The 26309-nt window shown below is 37.5% G+C and overlaps 1 protein-coding gene across 3 annotated transcripts in view; it reads right to left on the bottom strand.

Annotated features, from left to right (window-relative positions):
- Positions 1–26309, bottom strand: part of LIN7A (lin-7 cell polarity scaffold A) — a 47936-nt gene that overhangs the window by 20087 nt on the left and 1540 nt on the right. For all 3 annotated transcript variants that reach the window (XM_086887842.1, XM_086887841.1, XM_086887843.1), the window contains exon 2: positions 7129–7247. In XM_086887842.1, coding sequence (XP_086743968.1) covers positions 7129–7247 — 119 coding nt within the window. The remainder of the gene's footprint in view (positions 1–7128; positions 7248–26309) is intronic.

Below are 26309 nucleotides of genomic sequence, written 5' to 3'. Positions count from 1 at the left end.
AAGCAGGCTTGAGATGAACATGAGCAGAGGCTATTCTGTTTATTCTGAAGAGTTTTATGCAATCAAATAGGATACTGCAACAATAAAATTATTATATGAGCAAACAGAAAAGATGCTGAGATGCACCGAACACATTCCATTGGAGTCCCCTTCCATAGCACACACAGCTGCAGCTGTGGCAAAATGAGAACACCACCTGAGCACCACTCAGGCAGTTTTAGTAAATATGATACAGCCACCCACATAAACTGTAAGATGAACAAGATCATGTGATTGTTTTGATTCTGTACATTGCAGGACTCTTGAAGCACTTAAGTATTTATTTATCTATTGTGAAAGGCAGTTACACAAGCAGAGTGTAAGTATGATTAGATATATAGCCATCAGCCAACTCTAAAAATTGATCTTTAATCAAAACCAGTGGGAGGAAGCACCCATTAAAGACCAGTAGTACAATCTGGTCCCAGATTCTAGGCTACTCTATCTGTGAAATCTATGTACTTAGCTCTAGGCAGCTAAAAAAAAAAAATGACAACAGCAGCTGTTTTAAATCTCCTGCAGTGAAGTCATGAAAGTGGTAAGGACTTAGTAATTGCACAGAGACTAAATAATGCCTTCTCTCAGATAATGCTTGGGAAGCTTGGTAAATTCATATAATTGCCATTAATGAAGGCCATCTGCTGAGTTACAAGGTAATAATTTCCAAAAGTTCTCATTCATGCCATCCAGGGCTTATCAGCAACAGAGTAATGCTTCAATCAGCAATGGTAAAGTGGCAAATGAATCTTCATTGTTTTTCAAAATTGGAATAATTTCTGATTACATTCACCCTAAAAAATAGCATATATTTTAACACAGAAGGGTAATTAAAAAAAAAGAAAGAAGTTCCTTGTTTACTGCTAACTTAAGCTGCTCTGCTGACCTTCCTCAATGCCTCGTCCAGCATGGTGACAAGAGAAAGAACAGACAGCTCATCTTTAGAAATCTGATTTTTTTATTATCTAATTAACATACATTGCAAATCCTTCTCTCAACTCACCATTTTGAGTACAGTACCTGCCACCAGGAGGCAGAAGGCAAAATTCTGTAAAATGTGAATACATTACTACTGTGCCATACCATGATATTTGAGTCAAGCTAAGTAATGCCCTTTCCTATCAGTGATGGAAATACTAATTTAGTGGAAACTCATATCATTATTTTATATGGCTTTTCATCGCAGGGACAGTGGAAATGAAAAAGGGATGGAAAGGTACAGTAGAAGATTCCTACAAATCCTACAAAGCCCCAGAATGCAGATAAACTGAACTGGTTTGGCTGACATTATAATCCACTCCAATACCTAAAAATAAAGTAACAAAACTTTAAAATTAGCATCCAGGAATACAAAGTTTATTGATAAGTTATTGATAAAGCAATGCATAAACATGCAAAAATCTGAATGAAACTGATCAATTTGCACAATTCCGTATTTGCTATTGCATGAGTCCTATTACTAAACTAATGGTGCAGTGATTCTAAATAAGCTATCAGGAACACTACAACAAGTTATAACAAGGTATCAGATTAGCCTAAGGAAAACATTGCTTCCCAGCCAGTCTAATGAGGCATCATGCTAATACAACCATACTGGTTTATGTGACCTGAGGTACAAATCTGAGCTGATAAATCTCCATCACTTTACTCCTATGTGTTGTCCTACTGCCCTTTTGTTTTACTAATTGCCTTATTAGTAACTCGGACATATCACTTCTGCACAACCGGACCAACAGTCAGTTCAGTTTGCACAAGTAAATGTGACAGCAGGGCATCTTTAGACATCAGGCTTCCTTCTGAGCTTTAATCACAGTTCTGTCCTGTGAATTATAGCAGTAACTCTTCTCAATACATTTTTTTTCCAAGCTTCCATCCTCTAATTTAGAAACTTCAACAGCTGGGCTTGCCCTGTGGAGATGATAGACTGACCAGAATTGTATTTCTCCTCCTGTAAGAAGCATGCAGCTTCCAGCAAAAATAAAGCATTAACACAGGGCAGAATTTGGACTCTGAGGCTTCTTCCTCTCATGAGGCAGAAAACAATGACATTCTGCTTTCAGAGACTACATCTGGGATGTGGAGGAATAGCATTATATTGCAAACTGAACAAACAAATTTTAAGATTCTTGAAACACAAAGAAAACAGGTATTTAAATGACTCTGACATTAAAATCTTAAATTAATAATTGAATAAAAGAATTAATAAGGATTTTTGTCTGAGTCCAGCTAATACCCAGACTGTTATATTCAGTACAGCCCTGTAAAAATGGAGTACATCTGGGACACCTGAAGTGAACGAACATCTAAAGGTTCTAACTAGCCACCTGCTGTCACACATGGCATCGCAGTATAGTGATAAGCACAGTACCACCATATTCAGTTTTCACCACCCAGCAGCCTTCTCCTGGTCCCTTAATATTTGCAAAGACATATATCAGGGAAATACATTAATAATGGAAAGTGTGGGTAGGCAGCTTGAGGAAATGGCCAGATAAAAACGCATTGCACATCAGCAGCACTGGGATTCTGGGTGCTCAGATTGCTAAGGCATGAAAATGAAAATTAGTAATTAAAGGAAATAATTCCAAAATACTGACTAGGCTTATTAAACTATCCTACCTAATATATAATGAAACTATGATTTTAATACTATACAACATAAGCAAATATATCTCTAAAGTAACTAGGGAGCATCAGGACTTCCTAAAAAATATGGGTCAGTGTTCTGCCATTGCCATTTTTCTGCCTGTAAGTCAATAGGGGTCTTTCAATGTCCAGGATGCTCTGTTTATATTTTATAGCAAGTTTAAAAAAGCTATAAACAACTGAGGTAGGAACTGAACTATTTTCAAAGACAACATGCTTTCCCAATGACTAATTTCATATAAGATGGACAAGATTAGAGTACTTTGTGTTGATTTCTCCTTCTTTGTCAGTGACTGAGTCCTGTGGAATTGCTTTTCTGTGAGGATGATATTTTGGCAGGGAGTCATAATAATATCAAATGGTTACATTTGTATGTCTGGTTGCCACAATGCATTTTTATCTGATTCATTTTGGTATTGATTCACCATAGGTATTTCCTAGTTAGATTTTATTTCAAATAATATCCACACAGAAAAACTTTAGATTTAACCTTGAAATGGAAAATTGAGTAGCAAAGGCAAGCTGGGAGAAAACCAAAACACACCTGAATATTACATGTTTAACACAGAGAAGTGTGTTTTCAGAAATGGAAATCAGGGAATCAGCCTGAAAGAAAACTTTGCTCACCAGGAGATGCAAGTGTTTATCAAACTGTATTGTTATTCTCCTGGTGCTTGACCACCAATTATCAGATGTTAGCATTAAATGAAAGTCACATAAACTGCTAAGGCATGTCACATTTTCTTGTTGATGATCCACTGTGTTTTACTCAGCTTTTTATTCTATCATCTGTACCCACAGGTCTTTAGGGTTTCTTGCCAGACCAGAAATTTACTTTTTCTTACAGTTCTTACAACTTTCTTTTGCTGACTTATAACAATTAAAGTAACTTTATCAATTAGATTGTCTAGTTTTATGTTGCATATGAATATAACTTCTCAGTAGCTCAATTACACATTCACTTTCATTTATTCAAGTAATAAAGCCCTTCATTTATTCAAGTAATCCCTGGATTATGGATGACTATAACATAGCAACAACTTTAAATAAACAGCAAAAACATATAGAAGGATAAAGGACTTAATGGTATAATGGACTAGACTTGTGCAAGTTTTATCAGATGACAAAGCTATAGAAGGCTAATGTTCATGTAGCTAGGGAGCTTTTAAAATAAGTAATTTTAAAACACAAATTTTTTTCAAAACTGACTTTTAGTGTGATCAGACTTTGGTTAACTTGTTTGCTGGTCTAGGGCATTCAGGTGAAAAGGAAATACTGAGGCCATTATACACTTCAATTATTTCCATTATTTTCAGAGCTAATCCATATTCCTGCCTAGTGCCAGACAGAGTACTTCAGTTGGTGGCACTTATATTTAGCTAAGTGAGAACCATTAATCACCATTTCCTAACATAGCATCCTTGAAAAATGTTAAAGTACTTCTATTTAAATTTCATTCACTCAGTCATTTAAAAAAAAAAATTATTTCTATGGAATATTAGTGTAGAAATTTGGAATTTGATTTACTAAATAGATTCCCATAAATACAATTAATTACAGCCATTAGATAGATTCCTACACATTAGATTGGAATGTATGTCATCTAATAACATATCTCATACTTTTAAAGGCTAATGGGTCATAAAAGTAACCTCCTGCTTCTGTAGTTAAAGAATTCCTATTTGTAGAAGGGACAAGTCACATTTAGTTAGTACAGTGCATATTGTGCTTCATCCTTGATCCTTTCACCTACAATCAACCCAATGCTGAGTTTCTCTGGGACTTATTTTAACAACCAAACTCACTGGACAGCTAAGTTTCCAGAATTTTGTAGACTGGAAAATTAATTTTTTTATTTTCCAAAGTTCCTCCATTATGGTGTTTATAGGACTACAAAAGTCAGTCTTAATCTCTTTTACTAGATTTTCTGATGAAAGAAAATAAGGCTCAGATTTTGCATCACAGAATGAACACAGCACACTGCAGATCTGAATATCTGCATATATATAAAAAGCAGCCTCTTACAGAATTTGCATTCTAACACAAAGCCTACCTCCTCATCCCATTTTGATTACTCCTACCTACAGCTCACACCCGGTCTGCTTCACTCCCACTTTTCTCATTATTTCCAACTGACTGTCGTGCATTCTCTTGTAATGTAAACAACTTTTCTCCTCTAGTCTGTGTAGGTGCTAATAAAGAAAATTAAAATCTAGTCACCACAGTCTCACATCTTACACTAAGATAGGAAAAGATAAACAATTGGAGAGAGCATTTGTAGAGAAATTTCTGCCTAGCCTTAGCTATCTCAAACACACTCAGAAAAATCTGTGCCGTTCAATAAACTCCAGTGTACATGAAGGACACACAAGAAGGGCATCCCTGATTAATGACACGACATTGCTCAGATACCCTTCCAGCATCTGTTGCAGTGCCTGGAGATGGCTAACAATGTAATGTGACCAATCTACTCCACATTTTTATAATTCTTTTTTAATATAGAAGCAATTATTTTCTAAGTTTTTCAACAGCTCTTCAACTGCTTGAAAAAAAGAGAGTTACAGTCTAAATATTTGCCAAGGACTTAATGTAACTGAAAAGAGAAGTCACATGTTGAACAACCTTAAGTAATCGCAATGTACATATGTCAATCCTCCCACTCTCCCTAAATGAAAAGATTTATTATTGGGCCTTTTATATTTGAAGATTTTTTTTCTAAGAAAAGATTTACATGCCTAGCAGTGAATGGTACAAATTTTTTGTGTGGAGAGATTTTCTTCTCTGCTAGTGATATATTAGAAGGGTAGTTTACAAATATACTTAATAAGAAATACATTTTTTTGTTTATGATGTTGGTAGAACCATTTATTCATCATCACTCAACTCTTGTGGAACAACTAGTTCCAGTCATGTCTTTACACAATGCTCTGTAAAATCCTTTTGTACCACTGAGATGATTTTGTCAAGATCTACTTTCAGTTCATTGAACTGAGAATGCATTTTTCTAAGGCAACTTCCTAGTTCTTACATTTTGTGTTTGCTTCTGCTAAAACTGTTTTCCAGAGACTAATATAAATTTGGTAAGATATCACTGACAATGCTGCAAAGATTCTAAGCTGCCTTTAACAATTGGAGTACCAGGCTCTACTGTGTGAAGAAAACCCCAAACAATCCCACAACTTTTCTATACTCTGTGGTTACTTAAAGAAGCATTTATTTTGGTTAAATGAAAGGACTAGTCAGAACATCAGCTTTTAAGGGTACACAGTGCCACTATTTATTGTCAAGGAACACTGTTATTTATTATCAGGGAACACTATTCCCCTTAAAAAGCCTTAAAAATGGCAAATTAATTAGGTGGAAGTCTCTCTCTGATTCTCACATTGAGGAATACATTCCATAAAACAAAGAGTGTGTTCTATTTTGCTTATTGAACTGATGTCTATTCATCTCTTTTTTCCTTCCAGCCACTCAGCAGCCCACTCAATCAATTTGCTCCTGTTTTGCCTAGTTATCAGGAGTTCAATTTTGCTGCCATTGAGGGAACATTAGATTCCCCACTGATTTCAGGAAGGGAGGATTAGTTCCAGGCAGTAGACAGATAAACTGAAACAGAAGTTCTTAGTAAACTATTTTCTATTAAAAAGATGTTGCTCTCATTAGGGCATTTGGAGCTGCTTCTGTTCAGCAGGCTGAGTCCTTAGTTTAGTAGGTAAAATATCTGATGCAATGTTGTGTTGTTTTCTTTCTAAGAAATTTCTAACAGAAGAGTTTGTCATTTAAGTGCTTTAAAGATACTGCTTGTGTGCATGTAGAACTGTGGTGCATCTTCTCTAGCTTGACTTGAAGAAAACAATTACTACTTATCTACCGTTGGGCAGAGCTTAGGAAGGCCCTGACCACAGCTGGTAGTGGAATGATCTCAGTTCTTAGCAGTGTGACAAGGATTTCTGACATGAGGAGCAAAGCCCACTGGGACCCAACCACTGACTTCCAAAGTAAATATTCCAGTCAGCTCGGTTGACTTCAGCTTTGCCATTTGGTCATCACCGCATTCTGATTTTATCAGCACCTCCCTATCACACACCTGAGCTCAAAGGAGAGGCACTGAAGCTTGCACTGACCCAAGCTGGCATGACCCCATATCCCAGCACAGCGCTGTACAGGTTACCACAGACCCTCAAACAGCATGAACAGAACACTAAAGTCACCCTAATCACCCTTTCTCCTCAGCAAGGCTAATTGCCTCGGCCTTGATGTCTTGCTGATGCAACTGTTCTGTGTCTGCTTTTCAGTAACTTCAACAATCTGCACAGTAGCAGGCAGCTACAGACACATCTCACATCCATCATCCTTTGTACAATGTAGCACTGAAAGGCAAATATGCTTTTCTTTACAGGTGAGGAATGCTAGTCTGAGGAATAACTAAAAATCTTAAATTCATACCTCTCTGATAGCTGTACAAAACTCACTCTGCAGCACCTTCTTTAGAGACTGTAGCTTGTGTACTGGTACTTCTCCAGATTCCTGCAGTTTCTCCAGTAACTCAATTGCTCTTGCAACATCTGAGTGGAAGAAACAAAAGGGATACAGATCAGTATAAACAATGACTAATAAATTACTAAAAAGGGCACACTGACTGTCATTTTAAATTTAAAATCAGTTTTACCAACACATACTGTACTAGCTTTGTATCATACCAGACTTTGCTAGGCAACAACACTGCTGTTGAGAGATCCAAATCCCAAAGTATGATAAACCATGCATGTACATGTAAAACAGGCAGAGAGAGGTTCAGTCTTAATAGGAAACATTCTCTGGGACAAAGGCACAAGTTCAAAGTGGCTAATCTGTATTAAAACTAAAATATTTCTTCCTTTCTGCACAAGAGAAAAGGCACAGGAAAAACAGGGTTTACTTTCAGAAAATCTGAAAAAATGAAGCTGTATCTTTATGCAAGCATCCTCAGGATGACAATGTCCAAAATTGAAAAATATTTGATCTTTTCTTTTTATAAATCTAATTATCAATGAATAAAGTTTTCTAGAGGCAGGTAAGGTCTGCTCTGGAAGAATGGGAAGTCTACTAGAGAAGAGTAAATGTAAGATTCTTGTCTAGATCTCCAAAGACCTATCTACTACACAAAACCTGTATGATCCATAGAAATACATGGAATAGTATTTTTCACAGCCTGACTTCTCCTTAAGCACTGTATATTGTCAAGGGAAAAATCAATGTCTCTGAAGAGCAGTGCAGAGGGCTTAAGTCATATTGAATGGTGAGTGGGATTCTGGTCCAGCTGAACAGTTCTGGTACCTTCATTCAAATTTTTTCACTTTAACACAAGTTCCTAATTTACACAGCTATTACTAAAATATGTCATAAAAAGCCCAAACCAACTCATAAGATGCCCAACAGTCCTTTATGGCTGGGGAAACAGAGGCACAAGAAAAAGTGGCGGGTCTCATGGAGTGTAGCCTAGGCAAGCAAGGGACACAGTGCCTTACATTAGGAGTGAATTGAGAAAACCATATCCTGGTCAATCTTAAGGGTGACAGATTGTAAACAGAGGGGATTTTGTCCTCTGCCAGTTAATGGCTGCCTTCCAGCTTTTCCTTTAAGTTTGCTGGTAGAGCTGAACCTGGCAATGCTGCCATCTTGACTGTGTGGCCACTTTCATATTTTGTGTCTTTTGCACAGCCACCAGAGCCACTAATGGCCAGTTATACCACTCTGCTAAACTTAGGTCTGTATCCCAGTGAAGACATGAATGGAAAGTACTAAATGATAAAACAGTATTTAAGGCATTTTAATTCTGTGTTTTAAATGCAGAAGAAACTCCCCCCACCTCCCCCTTCAACCACACAAGTCCAGAATTACTACAATGTCTAGAAGCAACCTTATACAATTCTCCTTTCTGATGACAAAGATCATACTGTTCATGACTAGGAGATTATGCTAATTGAAACAGTTCTTACAATCCTTGGCTTGTAACTGAGCTATACTGACCAGATGTCTGATACAACAAAGACATGAGAAATCTTCTGGAAATAAAAAAACACATGACAGTGGATGAGCTGCAATAGGAAAAGAAATAATAATAATAACAAATTTGTGTTTATAAGAAAAACATTATTATCCACTGCATCGATGTTAGGAAAAAAGAAGATGACATCTCAAAAAATTTACAGTTTAATTAAAAGAGGCAGAGGCAGCCAACTACTAGGCATGCTAGTTTCTGCCTCAGTAGATTAACAAATACCCTACAATTCTCAAGCTTTTTTAGAGGCATCTGCCAAAAGACTGTTCAAATCATAAAAAGCACAGCAAAAGCACACAGTGCTGGTTTCAGGAGGATGGTTTCACTTAGTGGGCTGTAGCAGAACAGTCTTGGAGCTCATAAACTTTCAGTTTAAACTAACCTGATCCTGCATTCAACAATTGTACCTGAGCTTTTGCTCCAAGCAGCGCTTCAGCTGCTACTGGGCATCCAGTCCATGTTACCAGATCACAGCCGTATCAAGCAAAATCCCGCTAAAACACTGACTGAAGTGATAATAAGAAACCTAAAAGAGATCTGGGATAATAAGACCATGGAAATCAACAAAAGAATTAGATTCTAGAGAGAAGAATATGTCTGATAAGAGCTATTACATCAAAGAAGATAGTTTTGAGTAGCAGTAAATACACTTTCAGCAAGAACCATTTCAAAAGAGTGCAAAAGAATGACAAAACATTAAGTTACATGGAATCAAAGATTCATTAAGGTTGGAAACATGCAAACCTAACATAATTTTTGATGTTCTTAGCAATAATGTTGTTACAATGATTTTTTAACAAAGCTGTTGAATGATTTGCCCTGGAATTTTTCTTTATCTGCCACACAAGACTTGTAGCTAGTTAAGAACTGAATCCACACTCCCCAGTTATTACTAGTTGATGCAAACTGATATATCAGACAGCACAAAGCACTTGTATAATTTATTCCGAAGAAGCTTCAACAGCCAATCATAATGGATCATATAATAGATCTGCAATTCATGATATACACAATAGCCATTGACATAATTTAAATCAGACTGTGGTCTTATCCAGTTCAGTTCAGCTAAGTTTTGAACTGTCTTCACCTCTCACCAGCTATAGCTGTAAAAGATAATGCCACATATGGCAGATTGGTTGCTATTTTGCAGTTGTTTTGAAGCGTCATCACTACATCTCAAAGTTACGGAAAACAGCCCACATTTCTGTAGTCCTGAAATAAACTATATTAAATGAGAAATTTGTACTGATTGGAAGGAAACATAAAAAGCTTTAGGTATGTTAATCAATCTAAAAAAGTTAAGGCATAGGTCACACTCTAGATGATAATTAATCACTCAAAGTGATGAGTGTTACAATGCAAATGATAAATTAATCCTCTGGCTGAAGTGTCTAGCATGGGTGTTTACTTTGTAGCCTCATAGGCAAAACTGGGCACAAAGTTGTCATTTGCCAATACTAGATTACTGAGCTTTCTGACTCAGAAGTGATTTGAGATAAACAAAATCAGAATATCTCAAAAGCATTCTGATTTTTTTGCACCTCTTAAGTTCATCCAGCATGCTAATATACATGTATGCCGATGCCCAAGTCCTTGCTTTGATTTATTATTCACCTATCCATTAACAATAAGCAGTCTTCTTTCTCATGTCACCACGAGGCCCATAGCTCGCTCAATTTGGCAATGACTTGTGGGATACAGCTCACAGAATAGAGAACAGTATATAAATCAGAGAAAGAAAATGAGGCATATGTTCAGGGCCAAAGCTGTTGGTTATCAGCTGATGCTTTCTCAGGAACAAAATATAGCACTTTACACAAAACCGATGACTTTGAGCAGGCTAAAAATGTAAAAATGTGAATGCATAAAATATGACCTCATGAAATAGGCTGTATTTCCTCCCATTAATAACTTTGAAGGGGGAAACATTAGGATAGGTTAAAAAGTGAAATTAAGCAGTGCACAAGAGCTTATGTGATGCACAGACTTCTTCCTGATAATTCTCTCAAGGTAAGAGCTAAAACTGGAGTATGTGCTTGCTCAAAGAAGTGATATGAGTGACAATGAGTAACACTTTAAAGTTATGTTAAATAAAGCATATAGCAGGGAATCTGCCCCTGTTGACGTCATATGTTTGACAAATATTGCTAGGATAATTTTCTTGTCTCCAATCCACCTTTGATTATAAATCTAACTAGTTTTGCTTGTAAATCCTATCACCAAGGATTTGTTCTTAAATACCATTTTCTTATATATTTGTGAAAAGGGCAAATGGATGAAAAGAGTCTGTGGGTATTTACATAAATATATGTTTAAAAAATTACTGGAATTATGTTAAAATTAGTTAGGTTCTATTTAAATGAAACGTCCTTACTTTTTATCTGTGTATTTCCTTTGTCCTCTCTTGAAGCAAAGATACTTATTATTGAAAAGGATTGTTTTGCCTACTCTCAAACATTTTCCAAAATATGAACTCCATTATACTAACACGAAACTAGTGTGGATGTGGTTATCATCATTTCCCCTATTCATATCCCACAAATTGGTAGGAATTGACTGATGGTGTAGGTAGAATTATTCTTGTATTTCATGATACATACATCTTAAAAGGAATATGCACTTACTTCCCTCCCTTATTAAATCCAATTCTCAGCACACTTTTAATTTATTTTTTTTTCTCATACATATGCACAATTCCCCTCACATTCTGTTTAACATTCATTCCTCTTTTTTCCTATAATCATCATGCTTGCCTACAGCCTTTCAGGAAATAATACTCTCAGTGTGGTGGGTCACGTTATCAGTGGAACACAGAGAAGGCAGAGGGCTGTGGGTGGGTGGAATGCATTTTATCAAGTGCACTCATCAGAAGAAAAGCATGACTCTCAGAAAAAAAAATCTTCATTTCAAGTGTTCTTTCTGTATTTTCATTTGAATGATGCTCCACTTGCACTGCTAGCAGGACACAAGCAGAAGATTAGAAACCCTTGGAGAAACCACTAGAACATAGCAGTAGCAGGATACTGTACTGCAATACAAGTGGAACAGTGTATACATCATGTATACACATATGTACAGCTGAGTTGAAAAAAATGTTGGAAAAAAGGGTCATCTGGCTTATTATCAAGTTATCACTTTGTTCTGTTATATATGGTTTTCACTTTCTGGCTTTTGTTCATGCGAGCACTGTAGACTGATCTGTGTCATTTGCTAGATGTTTAAAACACAAATTCTTTTTCTAATACAGCTTTCACATCTTGAAAGCAAATTATTAATCCAGAGAATGAATCCTGTCTGGTCTGAACTTGATGCTCCTTCACATTACCACTAAAATTGAGTAGACCAGGCTCCAGCATTCTCTGAAAGCTGTTGAGGCTGAGGCTTTAATTTGGTAGATTTTGTGCAGAGTTTATGTTTGTTTCAGATTAGTCAGGTTGAAAATTATTGGGAAAAATGTAGCAAATTATTTTAGCATGCTAAATGTGTCCCATTTAATACCTGAGTGACTCTTGAAAAAGAAGGTAGTGAATGTTTTATACTGCAAAATTATCTACCAAGGTAAGTGTCTATTGAACCTTACTTTTTTGATCTAGTCTACAAGAGAATTGGTCTGCAATCTTTAAAATAAATATATTATCCTCTGACTTAAGAGAATATTAGGCAATTAAACAGTTGCTGCAATGCTATGTAATATCACTTTGGGTCAAAACAGTGATCACACAGAAACACAGTGTTTCTTTTTTCTGGTAAGTACCCTGGAATTGTTTGCTTGTTCCCAAAGCCAAAATATGGTGGCTTTTTGTATTATCAAAGTATTAGAAAACAGGTTTCTCATCTTCTTGAGGTCCTTCTATGCCTCATTCCTGTCAATTCTGGAGACTTTCATTGCATTAGCATCCTGGCTACTAGGAAAAGTAACTGTGCTGCATAAACACCAGCCTTTGATACCTCCATGAGGTAAAACATCATTACAAATTGACAGCAAGGATACTTGCTAAGTCTCTAAAATATTCACTAGCTTCACCATGGCATTAGAGAATAATAATCCTGGAAATTTGCAAGCTCTTTTCTGTTGTGCCTTTAGACCTTTAATCAAGCTGAAGGTGAAGAATTTGCATGACATAAAAGGTCCTTATTGCCAGTAGTTTTTCATTCCTCTAATACTTGGATTCAAGTTTAGTTATTCCTTTAAGCTCATGAGAATACATTCCGGAACTCTTAATGTTATTCTGTCAACTTTTTATCATAATTCCACAGGCCTATGCAGGATGCTTTATTATATTTAGCAATCTTCTCCAAACACTATCAAATGACAGCAGGTAATCAATGGCTGGGAAATCAAAACTCAGTGGTGATTAGCAAAGTTTATTCATAATTCATAGCTAACAACCCTAGTACATTGTATGAAAGTATTTATGTGACTTCATGGTTAAAGCATCAGCTTTGGAAAAAAAAAATCAGTGTCTAAATTCAGTTCTCTGGAAAATGTTTTGTATTACTAGAGTTCTGCTGTCAGCCACTGGTTTCTACAACATGTCAAGTCTTATTCTTACAATACCAGACTGTCCAATATGCTTCCATTCACCTCTTTGGTACCTCGCTATCAGCACAGTGCTCTCTTAAATTCAGAAGTCCTTCCATAAATTTGTTTATTTAGTCTAATCTGGAGAGTTTTGATATGTTGAGGGAAAGATAAAATTTTTTCTCATTTAAACTGATATGTTTGTCTTGCCCCAAATTTCATGCTAATCAGTAAGCTTAAAGATGTACTTCACCATGGTAAATCACACTCGATGTACAGGAAGCAATGAGCTAAACAGTTGGAAAACAGAAATATCATTTAACACTTCATAGTGTGCATATGTAAGGTCTATTCAAATTAATAAGAATAAGCAAGAATAAGAATAATCTTAATTAATAATAATACTGCCAGTGCTTTCACACTCTGGTTTAGATTATATGGGTAGCAGTTGCAGGTTTAATGCATTGTCACTTTAAAGTCCTGTGGTTAAATATTGCTATGAATACATAAATTAAAACAACAAAGAACAACTGTACAGAGCTCTCATGACTCATCTTGTGGTGAGGGTTTCAGCTGCCACACTTTTGACGTAGACGCGGACAGCTCAGGGACTCACCCTCAGCTGCTGTTACAGTCAATGAGGAAGAACAGACACTTTGAGGCTACAATTCATCTGACCTACTTCACACAAAATGAATCATACTCTGGAGTGCCTTGTCCCTTTGCTGACTATAAAGGAAGACTAGATGATTACCTCAGATGTAAATGCCTGCATCCTACATATCAGACATCTACATTGGTATGATGAAACCCACTCTCACTACCCAGGTACATAAAGACTCATGCAAATTTATCTCCATGTGGTCCAGGAGACATTGCACTACAGAAAAGTTATATTTGACAAGAGAAGTGTCATTACAAGGCAGGACAATGTGGTTTTGATTTAAAGCTTTTAAAAATGCCACAAGTAATTAGTTTATGGATTTTTTTTTTCTTCTTAATGTATGAGAAAAAATCAGGAAATCATGAGCTATAATTGAGTGTATGTCTGTCTCTCTCATTTTTGCCTGATGTGAGATGACTGCCCTCAACAACATTAAGGGTAAATCCCCATGAGTTTCTACATACATTCTCCCAAAACCTGGGGTGGTCTCATTATCTCTGGCTACTCATCTGACTTTGTTTTAGTCTATATGCTTGAGCTGTGCTCAGATTCAGTTTGGCTCTAGCTTCTCAAGCACACCACACGCATGCAAGTTCTCTGCTTCAGTCCTTTTCACAGACACAGAGCCTGTGACACAACTGTTGCACAACCCAGGGCAGTGTTATATACCACAGTTTTTCCAGCAGCTTTGGCAGCAACAAGGAACAAGACAGGCTGGTCTGAGAGGTCTGAGATGTTTTGCAAAATAACTTACAGAAAGGACACAGCTTATTTGCAGGGAAAGCAGTGTGCAGTGGTTTAGATTCACCAATTTGAGTTTCCTGGCCAATGCACCAAAAAATGTGGTGGGTTTTAGCACTGGTTAAAATCACCAGTGCACTTACTCATTTCTTGCTGTGAGACATGGATTAGGGGAAGGGCAAAAAAGGCTTAAAAGGTATAAAGAAACTTTATTAACAGAACTAAAAGAATAAGAAGGCTCAGAATAAAACCTTCAGAACATCTTACCTCCCCCTGCCCAACTTTTTCCTTTCCCAAATGACCACATAGAGACAAAATCTATGTTAACCTATGTTGGGATGTTAAAGCAGTACCAACTATACAATAGTCTTCCATCAGTTTTTGTAGGGAGAGGAGTTTGCTCTTGCCATGCCATGGAGACCTCTCCACAAGAAAGTTTTCTTGTGGCTTTTCATTTCCACAAATAGCAGCTGCCCGAGAAAGAGTTCTGTATCGTGAAATCCCTCCCATTTTCACAGCCCTCCTAGAGCTGTGTCCAAGGGCCATAAACTCACAGGGTATTATTTTAAGGACAAGTTGTTCAAAGGTTCCCTTCATCTGTTGATGTGATCATCTCTGGAAACAGAGGTTTTCTTCTCTCCCTGGGGGCAAAGGGTCTTCATCAGCTCTCATCTCCCTGTTCAAGCTTCTCATGGGATCACAGCTACTCAAACATCTGCTTGGCTTCATCAATGGATGACTTAGATCTAGTTTGAATACTTCATCCCCCCATACTCTCTCATGAATTAAAGGAGATATTTCATTGTATATCATTGTCCATCTCCATGGCCCTACCAAAAGAATATTTCAGCCCCATTCGGCATCCTCATTGTCCTTCCATCTGAGACTTGAGTCTTTCTTTACTGACCTTGGTGTTTTCATGTTGTCTTTCTACATGTCATCACTCTGTCCTTTTCTCTCCCTGAAGAGAGGAACAAGATCTGCTGGTCTCATCTGTGTAGTCAAAGAGTTGCCTGCAGATGGGGCCACCACAGACAAGATGATGGATTTCAGGCCACGCTGGGCCCCTCCCTCTGCCTGGCAGCTGCTGTGAGGGGTGGGCAGTCCTGGTTGGGCCTGGAGCCGTCAATGTGGGCTGGGGTGTTGGCAAGATGTCAGCAGGTGTGACCCAGCCCAGCCTGGAGTTGGTGACCTGCAGCCTCCATCCCCTGCCCAGGAGAGCCACTGGGGCCCAGCCCGGCCTCCCCCAGGCCCCACAGACCGCAGGGGAGCGGGGCTGGCCTCACCAGAGCTCCGATACCTTTAGAGGCCAGAAGCAGAGAGATTTCCCGGGCTCGATATTTTTAAAATGTGAATCTCACAGATGCAGATCTAATTTCTAAATGGTGAAAAATGTTGACAGTTCTCAGAACTAGCCAGCTGTTGGTCTTCACCAAGTACAGAGGAAGCTCCCAGCAGCTTCTGTCAAAAAATCACTTCTGTGGGTGTTTTCTTACTTTTTCCCCAAATGTCAGTCAATATGAAATCACCACACAATGCCATCTGTGATCACAGACAGCAAACTGTCTTGAGACCCTGCAATCCAGCATCAGTTCAGTGCCATTCAGTGCTCTCTTCAGATACTTCAGTCACTTTGGCTGTTTGGGCAAACATTGAAATGGTGACATTTCAGGCAAACTGCTCCTGAATATTCTGCTTAGCTCACTCAAATACAATATTCAAAAGTTCTCCCTAAATGAAAAAATATGCTCCTTAGGTTCTCTGAACCTTACAATGTCTTAAGTAATCTTGCCCTGTTTCTTATTCTACTAAGTTTTGACTAGTGATTTTTGTTCTTGTCTGGAGCTAGGGGTTTTCATAGCCTTAACCTACCATGAAGGCCAACTGTGAGAACTGTATTTGCTTTACTTTGGTCAATCTTCTTAGAATATTTATTACTGTACATAGACAGAACTAGTCCAAGTTTTTCCTTGAAGCCTGCACATGACTAACGTAAGTCACAGGAACATCTTTGTCAGCAATTTCAGATTTGATTTGCTCGTGCATGTGTGAAATTGATCTGTAGAGTACCTAGAGCTATTAAGAGTTCAACAATTAGAGAAAGTGTCATGGTACTGCCACATTTCCAGTGCTTATTTTTAAAGAAATAATAATGAATCATAGAATGGTAAAGCAAAAATTAATGGATAATTCAGGATCATTTCAATAAGATGAGTTTCACTGGCTTAATTCGAGGCCTGAAGAGCAATAACACAATTAGAATTTTCAAAGAGGAGCATTTAAAATTAACCTTAAAGCCTAATAATTTCCAAACACTGATATAATTTTTCTACTTCCAAATTATTAGTTTCATTGCAATTTCTAAAGCAATTAGGATGAGGAGGTGCATAAACACGAATTTGAGAATTATCACCAAAAGCTTTTGCCATCTGTGAGAAAGATGAAATTACAGCTACAACAACCCTTTACATTTGACAGCACCCACCGCTTTGTGTAGAAGATATTGGACATAGCATTGGTGTGAAAACAAGACACCAAGTTATCCCTTAAGATAAAAGTTCTAAACATAGAACAAAAGTGCATTGAAAAATATGGTATTTTCTAATGCAGTACTTAAAACAAAATCTTGTGATTTTTTCCCCTAAATTAGCTGTAAAAAAGAGGGAAAGGAAGATAAAAACCCTTTTTTTAAAAGGTAAAATTTCTTTCTTTTGTATGCAGTTTTGACTTTATAATGTTTCGTCATACCTGTGCTTTGTGATCATAACTATGATTTACAGTTAGCCACTTACTGATGAATAGAAATGTTGAGACATGATTTTGATACTTTCTTTTTGACTCGGTACAGTTGGGTACAAATATGTTACAAAAAGACAACAGTTTTATTAAGTTTATTTTGTATTCAAATAAGTATATATTATTTATATAAGGCATATACAAGCATTTATTATTTTACACTTGTTCCTTGCAGAAAGCAAGGTATTCCGTAGTTTCTGACTTTGTGTTATTTAAATTCTTAATCTTTATGAAAGCATTTATTTAAAAAATAGAGATGGAAGGTGTTTAAAGCAGTTATTTATCCACACAGGACATATGAAATGATGTTCTGTCTGACCTCTTGAAACTGTGAAATAACAGCAAAAAAAAAAATCCTTTGAAGGAAAGTTGTAACTTGCTGAGAAATTCAGTATGGTGAATACACCCAACCTTAGCAAGTTCCTACAAACTGAACTATGTGAAAGCAAGGAAACTTCCTGCTGTCTCCTGTAGCAATAAACATCAGGTAAAGTGATGCCTTGGTAACTTCATCAGCCTCTGTGTCTCTCGATCACATCACTTGATCTTGTAGGATCAGTTCTGCGTCGGCAGACACTGCTCACAATGCTGGCATGAAGCTCCTTTAAACACTAAACAAAAGCACTCTGGACACTTGGCTGGAATGGCAAATGTAAACAATATAGAGATTCTGATCCCAGATTAAAAGAAAAATAAAAGGTTGATACATTTACATAACCTGATGATTCAGACATAGTATTTACTTTTGTGTTTCAAACCTCAAGTATATAGTATTTTTTTCCTCAAGAGGAAAAGAATTCAAATCAGTGAAGGAATTGAAAATTTGCTTAAGCTAGAAACAGAAAAGAGAAATCATTACAAGGAATAAGCTAGCCTGAAGAAAGAAAAACAGAAGGAAAAACAACACACTTTTCTCTTAGCTAAAATCCATTCTCTTGCTCCCCTGCCTAAGCAAAATCAAGTATTTATACCCACTATGTGAGCAACACGAAACAAAACTATTGGCCATATGGGCAACCTCATGCCTTTCCCACACTGCGACTTCCAGCGTGTGTTCTTAGTCTGCATCACAGGGATTTTTGTTGGCAGGGAAGAATACAGGAAGAGGGGCGAAAAAAGGACCCAACAGGTGTCTCACAAAGGGAGGTAGGGTTAACTTAGGGATACTAATTCTCCTTCACAACAGGCACTGTGTTTGAGCCAAAGCAGTAACTCTCACTTTTTTTCTGCTTGTATGTCATTACTAGAGTCTCCCGCTGCCTCCCCTCAGTTCTTATCTCTCTAGCTAATCTTAGCCTTAAATCTCTTCATGTGATTACCAGAAAGATGAGAAAGATGGCTGTGGGCTACTGGCAAGTGTACATAGTGACAATACAAATTGTCACTTGAAGTCTAGAATCAGAATTTTATCTTTTTTTTCCTACATGGTATGAGAGTCCAATGAGACAACAGTGAAAATACGTAATTTGTGCAAAACAATGAATGCAACACAATAATTACATACACACATTTAACACTTTATTTGTAGCTTTAGGTAATGAGAAGAGAGTTAATATTCTGTCTTAAACTTTAGTGGATTTAACAATACTGCTGACAATTTTGCAGACTGAATCTCTCTGGTACTTGGTTATAGCCTAGTAATTTCTCAGGAAAGGAAAAAAAACCCTGTTCTTTCATAGTGTGTAGGTGAAAACCGACAACAGCAAGAGGAAAGCGATATAAATAAAATCCTTTGTTAATAAATCCCTGCAAAACAAGGCAGTACACATTCACTGCTAGCAGATTTCAACAACTGATCACTGTTAGCTTTCAACTTTGGAACAAATATGATTTTCGAAGAAATCTGTGACTGTTGAATTGCTGCAGCAAGTTACAAACAAAACCTTGAAACAGAAAACTCGTGTGAAACAGAGAGCTCACTGTCACCTTTGCAGTTCTGTTGCTTGGTGTCCTACGTGTTGAATGACCCCAATAATTGAAACAGGAGTACTAGAACTCCCCCCAGGTTGCAGCTTGATTTTCCAAGGTGTCTACCTAAGATAAGAGAGGCACACACTTTCACATAGTTGTACCAGTAGGATGCAAAGGTGATGTATAGGAACTTCATAGCTATTACTATCATGTTACAAGACTGTCAGGCTACAGAGAAAATCAGACATACAACCACCTATTTTTCCAATGACTGCTTCATAGATTTGAAAGCCACCACGCCCTCTCAACTTCCTCTGATCTGTCTCTGTAGAACAAAAAACAGCTATATCATCTTTTTGCTATAGTAATTACTGTTTCACAAAAACACAGCTGCCAAGTCTATTGAGAAGTGAAGAGATGATGATAAATCCATTTCTGAGGGCTAGGACTGCTCCTGATGTCCACAGTTATCCACCTAATCTGTTTCAAGTACATTCTTCCCCAATGCTTAACTGATTGTAGACGAATTGATTCCTTAAGGTCTAGGAGATTTACTTTTTCAGAAGACATGCTTGAAATAGAAAATTAAAGAGTTTGTAGATGTGAAGGATTAGTGATTAAACATGGGCTTTACTGAAAAGAACCAGTAAAATGTAACTTTGGTCCAGGAGAAATAAATTAAGAGGCCATTTTCAGCAAAACTCTTTCTTCTACAATTATCCCTGTTTGAACGGAAACAAAATCAATGCTTTGATGCTCTGTATATTCATGGATACTTCACTGTTCCATCTTTTAAAAAATAAAGAACGATCATTCTCTGATCTCTTCTTGATGTATGGTATTCTAATCTAGGTTTTTTTAATTTCTTTTTTCTAATCAAGATTATTTAATCTCTTTTTTTTTTTATTAGTAAAGAAGAAGTAGGGTAACAACACATTACGAGAATATGTGTGCATTTCCTGGTAGCTTAGCTAAGTTGCATTTGAGAAATTTGAGGTTTATTTAACCAGTCTCTTTTGGACCCTAGTAAAACAAGTTCTCAAATATGTACATACATCTCCCTCTTTATTTAACATCTCTAAGATCCAAGATTGTGGTTTATACACTCCAGAAAACATTGTTATTATATGTAAATGTGTGTATACGTAAAAATTATCAATCAAATCTTCTCATCTGAATGGAGAATTAACAGTTGAATGTTTCTCATTCAGAGGCTGATTCTTCAGTAAATGTCTCAAAAGAAGATTAAGCTGAGATTAACTTTAAAAATGCCTGGATTTATACATACATGTACAGTTCAAAGGACATTAGTAAATACTACTTCTAAAAACGTCAAAAATGCATCATGTAAAACAAATGTTTTGTGAGTCTGCCTTCCATATGATGGAAGGCATCATATGGCATTCACATTTCAAATTCTATTGCATTACCTTTAAGAACAGTATTTTGTATTCAAATAACACAGGTTAGACAAAAACTTGTACTTATATTTTTCTGCACTTGCATGAGGGTCATCTATGTTAAGGAGAAATTGGCACATACGTGTCCTGAAACAGTGAACTCAAAGGACAAATAATCTTCTACAAAAAGCTTATGACTTCACTTGCTACATTTTTCAAAAAACTTTATTTCTGGTAACATCATCAGAGAAGTCCAACTCAAGTAGTAAGATGGAATTAAGAAAACTATTTATTTACAATTACATCAAAAAATTAACATGTTTTTCTGAAGTTATAAAAATGTCTCTCAGACATTTCAGTGTGAAACTGAAATATGTATGACCTAGCACAGGGATGTTAGTTAGAAAACAAATTCTTCATTTTCAACATTATCTCTAGAGAGTATATATTTACAACATAGAAAATAGTATTCCTCATGCCTTCCAACCACTAGTGCTCTTGCAACCTGTTGCAAATGGTGAATCCTGCAACTGCTTGTCATAGGAGGTGCTCTTAGGGGAGTCAAAAGCAGGATACATGCGAGTTCACTGTACCATTTTCCTCTACGAAGGATACATTCAGGTAGACTAAAATGATTCATTCACTGCTACCATGTATAAAGAACATTTTCATCTGGGGATAGCAGGAAGATCCCTGCACTGCTATCAGTTTTGAAGGTGCCTCACAAACCTGTCCTGAAAGCACATCCATCTCCTGCAGATTCTGCCTTCTTATTAGTTGCATGTTTCTGAAGGCAACATGACTGAGAATTTAGGTTTTCCCCCTCTACACTTCAAGGTGACTTAATGTTAAAAGCTGCCATGAGTTTTGTAGAAGATGCTTCCATCTGTCTGCATACAGGTGCAGCTCCCAGTTTCCATGTCACCATGCACCACTCTGGGCTGAAGGACAAGGCCCTACTTGCAAGGGGAAGCCCAACCTAAAAGATGTGTTCTTATGGGTGCCCAGCCATCTCAGGCAAATCCCATCTTGTACAGAGCTCCCATGTGCCCCAGCACCTCTTCAGGTAGTCTCTACAGAGACCTTTAAGCTGGACAAGTGTATTAAATTTTAAGCCCATGTATTTTTACACCACTCAGGAACATTAGAGGTGTCATGTATTTGCTTCCACTTCAGCTCTAAAGTTCATGTGGCCCAGCTGAACTACACACCTAACTAACCAATGCTTCAGCTGCACAGATCCTCATAAAGCATCCCATTCAACACTCACAAACCACTGTCTCAACCCACTTACCTTAATCCATCCTGTTAGAAATACACATTTAAAAAAAAAATCAAATAAATGGTAACATATTGATGTAAAAAATCATTTTAGCCTGAAACTAGAATTGTCACTTTTTTTTCTGCCCCTACAAACAATAGACTTCTTTTTTTCTTGGAAGAATGAATTTGGTTATTTACATGCCCTCAGTTGGCACATCAAGAAGGGAAATATTAGACTTGAAGTGTGTGGCACTTGCAGAAGGATTTTTCAATTTTAGCATGCTAGGCTGAAGAGCAAGAGAAGACATCCCCATGACAGACAGGCAGCCAGGCGGGGAACAGCACATCACTTAGCACTGCTCCACAGGGCTTCACCCTGTGCAAAAGAGATCTGGCTTTATGCTGCTCCCCTGTCAAGGACTGTATTACACACTTTATGAATCTGATTTTCTCTTCCTGATGAGTATGTTTTATTTTTTTCCCAAGATAATGTACATTATAACAATATATGCACAGTCTGATGCAACTTACGTTTGATACAATTTCTGTTTTATACACATATATGGGCACAGATGCAGAAAAAATCCCCAGATATGTAGGCTATGAGGACGTAGTGAGAAGAAAAATGACAAGAAGAGATGAAGGAAGGAGGAGTACTCTAGCAAGTACCCATGTACATTAATGGCCAGGTGCCATCTAATACCACATCTAAAATTTGTCTAACAGCTGACGGCAATTCCAAGCCCACTGATATTCTTGATTGTGCTCTATACTTGTATTTTCAGGAAGCTTTGGGATACCCACTCCACTGGAAAAATATTTGCTTGAATTTGTGAAAAACAACAGAACTCAGTTACACATTACAGCCAAACAGCATAAAATCATTCCATTTCCAAGGATGTATTTGAAATCAAGAGAAATTAGTTCATCAACAGCCAATAGCTATGACCTTGTTATGAAACTTCATAGGGATTAAAGTATCAGCACTGTATATTTAGCTTATTCAAGTCTCTTTTACCCTCAGTCACATTAAGAAGTGAAACTATCAGTGACATGAATAGTAACTAGAGAAAAACAGTCGACATGGATTACTAACCAAAGGCAGTTGAAAGTCCCCCTTCATATGAAAAGATATTCCCTTGTTCTTGATTAGGAAATGGTCTTTGTATAGGCTAATTGTGTATCTTCAAAAACAAAAAGGCACCCTTTTAAAGCTGCCATTTTCATGATCCCATTCAGAGGAACTGAGACTGGGATTTTGCAGCAGTTTGAGAAAATATATGGTCAGTTCTCTTTTGAAGCAATTTTCATCTTGTAAGGAAGAATACAAGTGAAATTTGAATTAAGATAAGGTTTATGAAAAATACGTCGGACATTGAGTCAAATAAAAAAGTTCAGATAGAGAGGAACATCTATAATGCATAGCTAAAAAGATGCCTCCTTCAATTTGCAGGCTTCCATATGACCACTCCTTAAATGTGTACCAAGGGAAGCAAAGAAATCTATTCCCTTCTAAAATATTTCCAGGAGGATAATGGAACTTGCAGAAAATGCTTTCATCAGACTGTGCTAAAACAGTCTAAGTGATCCCACCCACAACAAGCTCATTTAATTTCTCATTGCTTAGAACGTGTACCTGCAGCACACAGGAACTCCCAAGAGGTCTCCACACAACCATGAGGAGGCTATACTGGCTGGGGGAGATGACACTGCACTTGGAGTAAAGCAGAACATTGCTGCTAGATCTGTATGCAGCATTTGAGACAATGTCAGGCTGGTGAGAGGCCGAGAATCACCGGACAGCAGAAGAATTGAGGATTAGAAGAGGAAATTGGGCTGCTGAACAGTGAAAATGGATAAAGATTAAGGACAACGCACAGAGCAATGGAGTTAACTGCACCAGGGCTTTGAGAAGAGCAAGGCAACAGAAGGCAGCATGCGAGGGAAACTTGGGGCTCTGGATAACAAAGGGAAAGGCAGCTACTGTTGGTCATGGAGTAGGGTGAAGCAACGGCGCTGTGGAAGACAAAGGACGTTGAGAGAGGAGGCAAAGGCAGTAAGATATGATGAGAGGCATGCCAGTACAAATAAACACTGTTGGAAAATGCCAGCTAACTGCAACCAGAGCTGTCTGTAACCAGTGTCAACAAAGTTCTTACTAAAGACAGACCTATGGAAGAAGTGAAAAGTAACTCTTTAGGTGTTTTTAAACATTTCTCTTTTGGACTGAAGTGACCATTTTGGGTTTTTTAATGAAGGCAACTTAAGCTGGGAATGTACTTCAAAATCCACGACTTTGAACATAAAATAAAAAGAACAAAAATCTCAAGTTTGCTGGTTTTTTGCTTGTAATTTCATTGAAGACATTACTGTAACTTTGTCTCAACCTGAAACAAGGTATTAGCTCCCTATACCTCGAAGGTTTAAGCTTTGAATCTGCCTGGAAAATTCCACCAGTTAGCCCTGATGGACACTGGATGGATTACTGATAGGGTGCTATCGATTCAGGGTGCAAGGCATTTGCAATAAAGGTAGGAAGGGAGCCCTTTCTCAGAGAGAAGATTCACTTGGCTGTTGGAAGACACCCAGCAAGCACTTTCCTCTCCCAAAGCTCCCAAATGCCACCTTCCACTAAGTGGTACCACTCCTCCCTATAGTGCCTTAGGTTCCCTTCCTGAAACAGTTGCTGATTTCTTCCCCTATTCCCAACAGAGTACCACGTAAAGGTCAGGCAAAAGCCTTAGAGATTAAATTGTAAGTGATTAAAATTTCCATTATTTTGTGAACTTGTTCTACATATTAAAAAGCCCTAATGGAACTTGCACACATTTGTGCAGGTAGAAAGGCACATGATGATAGGAATTAAGGAAATTAATTCCTGTGCTTTGGACTGAAGTAATCTTCCAGAATATAATTGGCTCTCAATCATTCATACACCCCAAGCCCTTCACCTTTAAATGGTAATTCATTTTACCACGCAGGTTATGAATGCCATTTACATCAGGCTTTAAGGAAGCTCCCATCTATGTACTAGAATACAGTCAATATATTTTGTCCACAAGGAGACCACATCAGACCATAATTCAGATTTCTAATGTATACAACCTTATGATGTTTTACCATGTCAGTGGCCCATAACAAGGAGGAATGCAGAAAACCTCCTGGACAGAGATCAAGCAGCAATTCCCCGAGAAACACAAGGTTAACAATACGACCTCCCCTGAAATACTCCCTATTTTCTTGCTGTGCTGAGCTCCCTGTGGTACATGGTGAAATTCATATGAGGGTACAAGACTGTTCAGGGCTATGCCTAGACCACAGCAGAGAGGCGCAAGGCATAGTGACAGTAAACATGGCTCATCTGCTTTAACCAAAGCAGCAGGAATCTAGAAAATCTCAGTATGTAGAACTTTCCCTCTCCCATGACTGTGAAAGAAAGGCTACAGAGAAAATATTTGGAAGCACTGGCTTAGTCTAGTTGCTTCTGGAGTTGCTTCAGCCCATCCTCTACAGCTGATGCAGCAGCGTGTTACAAGTGATGAAGTGTACTCCTCTGATGAAATGGCCTTCTGCAGGCAAGGTGTGCTATTTAAATCTATTTCCTCTTGCCTGTGTTTTTGTTTTGCACATCACACCCTATCACTCTGTGATGTTTTATCTCACACTAATACCAGCCATGGCTGACAACCAGGGAGACTGTAACATTGGCATGCCTGCCAAATGGTTAGGCATATCTTGGACACAGACAACAGATGCTTGTATTTAAATTAGGACTAATTTGCATTTTTGTGTATTGTGGAATTTTTAAAGAATAGTTTTACAAAAGGGATATATAATTCTAAAATAGTAATATTTCCTTTGAAAAGTCAGGTTTGCTAATGGATTGCCATCTGTTCAACCCTTTGCCAGAAAGTAGATTTGTCCTGCTTACTGAAAACAGTATTAGGGTGAAACTGTAGATTACACAGTGGATTTCTGAGCAGTTTAATTTAAAGTGCAGGCTAACACTTTGTTATTTCAGTAAAAATAACTTTAGCTTTTCCCTTTCTACTAATGCTGGAATCTAAGCCCAGCAAACTGTATTTGGAGTACTTTGTGGGCTGTTTTGCTCTCAAGTGGGTTCTAGAAAAGGTGCCTACCCTTCCTTTATAATTTTGAAACTGACTTTGTGTTTCATTTGCATAGGATTCACAGAAAAAAAAAAACAAAACTCCATCTTACTTCAACAAACCATCTTAATCCTTCAGAAAAAAAAAAAAAAAATCCAAACACTTAAAACCCCAAGGTGCT

The sequence above is a fragment of the Cyanistes caeruleus genome, chromosome 4 (genome assembly GCF_971803275.1).
Source record: "Cyanistes caeruleus chromosome 4, bCyaCae1.hap1.1, whole genome shotgun sequence".
Classification (NCBI taxonomy): Eukaryota; Metazoa; Chordata; class Aves; order Passeriformes; family Paridae; genus Cyanistes; species Cyanistes caeruleus.
This window is presented reverse-complemented; position numbering and strand designations above follow the sequence as displayed.